Source organism: Sus scrofa, chromosome 10, assembly GCF_054392235.1.
Source record: "Sus scrofa isolate SSC_HxYL_T2T_F1_AM1 chromosome 10, Sscrofa_HxYL_maternal_Yorkshire_Landrace_v2.0, whole genome shotgun sequence".
Classification (NCBI taxonomy): Eukaryota; Metazoa; Chordata; class Mammalia; order Artiodactyla; family Suidae; genus Sus; species Sus scrofa.
In genome coordinates this window covers 50,366,451-50,369,604 of record NC_139392.1, presented here as the reverse complement: position 1 = coordinate 50,369,604, position 3,154 = coordinate 50,366,451, and the positions used below count along the sequence as shown (strand labels likewise).

The window sequence follows — 3,154 nt, the reverse complement described above, 5'->3', positions numbered from 1 at the left end:
AACATTTTCAATCAACTTTTAAAATATGTCTTTTTGCTGAAGTTCAAATTTATTGGTCAGACAACAGCGCAGCTGTAGGACATTTACTTTTTTTGTTGCACTGTGTACATATCATTTTATGCAGTGTAAAATGGTAAAATTTAATAGTGGATTTCAGGAAGACTTTGAAGATGCATGTTACATATAAAGTCACAATAAATATACACAGGGAGGGACAAAAGTTATCATAAAATAAGTCTTTTTTAGGGGTCTTTTTAGGGCCACACCTGTGGCATATGGAGGTTCCCAGGTTAGAGATCAAATCAGAGCTACAGCTGCTGGCCTATACCACAGCAACAGCAACAGAGGATCCAAGCCACATCTGTGAACTGCATTACAGCTCACTGCATGCCAGATCCTTAACCCACTGAACAAGGCTAGGAATTGAATCCTCATCCTCATGGATACTAGTCAGATTTGTTACCACAGGGCCACAATGGGAACTCCTCATAAAATATACCTTTTAAGTTTAATGAGACCTCATGAAATAACTGAGAACCTGAAGTACTCAGAAGGCATTTCTTAAAATTCTAGATGAAAAGCTGGGGGTTTTCCTCTCAGGACAGTGACACATTTGCATTTTTCCAGTATTCAATGGAGGAAAAATATGCCACATATGAGAATTGTAATGCTGCCATTTTACCTGAGTCAACAATGCATTCCCTTGTCTTTTTTCTGATTTCAGGAGCACCAATCCAATGATTAGGGGAGGAAATACTACAGAGATCACCTCTTTCATCTTCGTGGGATTCTCAGATTTTCCCAGAATCATAGCAATGCTCTTTGTTGTATTCCTGTTGATCTATATGACAACCCTGACTTGGAATATGTGCCTCATCATCTTAATAAGAATATGTGCCCACCTCCACACACCCATGTACTTCTTCCTTAGTAATCTGTCCTTCATTGATATTTGCTATGTGAGCTCCACAGCTTCCAAGATGCTCTATAACTTCTTCCAGAATCAAAAAATTATCACCTATGTGGGCTGTTTGGTTCAGAGTTTGGTTTTCTTGACCATGGGACTGAGTGAATCTTGTCTCATGACAGTCATGGCTTATGATTTATATGCTGCCATTTGTAACCCACTCCTCTATTCATCAATCATGTCACCCACTCTCTGTGGTCAGATGGTGCTGGGGTCCTATATGGCTGGACTCTCTGGTTCTCTGTCCCAAGTGTGTGCCATGCTTCAGCTCCACTTCTGTGGGCCTAATGTCATCCACCACTTCTTCTGTGACATGCCCCAACTGTTAGTTCTTTCCTGCACTGACACATTCTTCTTACAACTTTTAACTATTGTATTAACTATGATCTTTGGGATAGTAAATGCCCTAGTTATCATGATATCCTATGTCTATATTGTCATCTCCATCATGAAGATCACTTCAGCTAAAGGCAGGTCCAAGGCTTTCAACACCTGTGCTTCTCACTTGACAGCAGTTAGTCTCTTTTACACCGCAAGTGTCTTTGTTTATTTAAGTTCTAGCACTGGAAGTTCTTCCAGCTTTGACAGATTTGCATCAGTCTTCTACACTATGGTGATTCCTATGGTGAACCCTTTGGTATACAGTCTGAGGAACAAAGAAATCAAAGATACTTTGAAGAGGTTGCAAAAGAGGAGAAGGTATTGCTGAGGTCACAAATTCTGCGATATCTGGCATAGCTGTTGTGTTGGAATCCTCATACACTGTAATATCCTACACAATAAGATTCAAATGGAATGTAACAAAAACCACACTGCCTTTTGATTAAAAAGTTTTTATTTGATAAAGATAATATGCCAAAATGTACTAACAGCTGAATCAAACCACAAAAACACAACATTTTTTTTGTTAGCCATCATTTTTTATTACTCAATGAATTTACTACATTTATAGTTGTATAGTGATCATCACAATCCAATTTTATAGGATTTCAATCCCACAATATTTTTAAGTCATGGAGCATCATTATTTTCTTTTTTTTAAATTTTTTTATTACTCAAATGAATTTATCACATCTGTAGTTGTATAATGATCATAACAATCTGATTTCACAGGATTTCCATCCCACGGCCCAAGCACATCCCCCCACCCCCCAAACTGTCTCCTCCAGAGACCATAAGTTTTTCAATGTCTGTGAGTCAGCATCTGTTCTGCAAAGAAGTTCAATCTGTCCTTTTTTCAGATTCCACATGTCTTTCACTGACATGAAAGCATTTGATGTTGGTGTCTCATTGTATGGCATGATAGTTTCTAGGTCCATCCATGTTGCAAAAAATGCCGGTATTTCATTCTTTTTAATGTCTAAGTAATATTCCATTGTGTATATGTACCACATCTTCTTGATCCACTCCTCTGTCGATGGACATTTAGGTTGTTTATTTTCATCCTACCATCATTCTGCTTTCTGTTCCTATGAGTTCAACTCTTTTAAAGTTCACATATTAGTGACATTATATAGTACTTTTCTTTCTAAGTCTGGCTTATCTCACTTAGCACATTTCCCCCAGGTTTCATCCATATCACCACAAATGACAAGATTGCCCTCGCTAACAAGGCTGAATAACATTATACTGTATATTTATCCCGAAGTCGTTTATCTACTGATGAGCACTTGGGTTGTTTCCAAATCTTGGCTTTGTGATTAATGCTACAATAAACATGGAAGTGTGTTTCTGTTCAATAACCCATTTTATTTGGATTGGATACATACCCATAGTAGAAATGATGGACCATGTGGTAAATCTATTTTTAATTATTTGAGGAATCTTCATAATTGGAGATTATGTATTGGATTGGACATTATGTAATTGGATTAGCTGTAGTACCTAAACTGATTTATATGCTTACTAACTGTGTAAGACTTTTAACTTCATATCCTTTTTTTTTTTTTTTTGGTCTTTTTGCTTTTTCTAGGTCTTCTCCCATGGCATATGGAGGTTCCCAGGCTAGGGGTCTAATCAGAGCTGTAGCTGCCTGCCTTCATATCCTTATCAACATTTGTGCTCTTTTTTTCTTTGTGTGTGTCTCTCTCTCTCTTTTTTTTTAAAAAAAAACCAACCCTTTTATTATGCAAAAATTTAAGCACTGAAAAGTAGAATATTATAATAACCTCCTTTGTATCCATTATC

General features: G+C 37.1%; 1 protein-coding gene across 1 annotated transcript; it reads left to right on the top strand.

Moving 5' to 3' along the window:
- Positions 1–737: 737 nt before the first annotated feature.
- LOC146399398 (olfactory receptor 5AN1-like) lies at positions 738–1,676 on the top strand. Its single transcript, XM_084980685.1, has one exon. The coding sequence runs from the start codon at positions 738–740 to the stop codon at positions 1,674–1,676; it is 939 nt and encodes a 312-aa protein (XP_084836811.1).
- Positions 1,677–3,154: the final 1,478 nt, after the last annotated feature.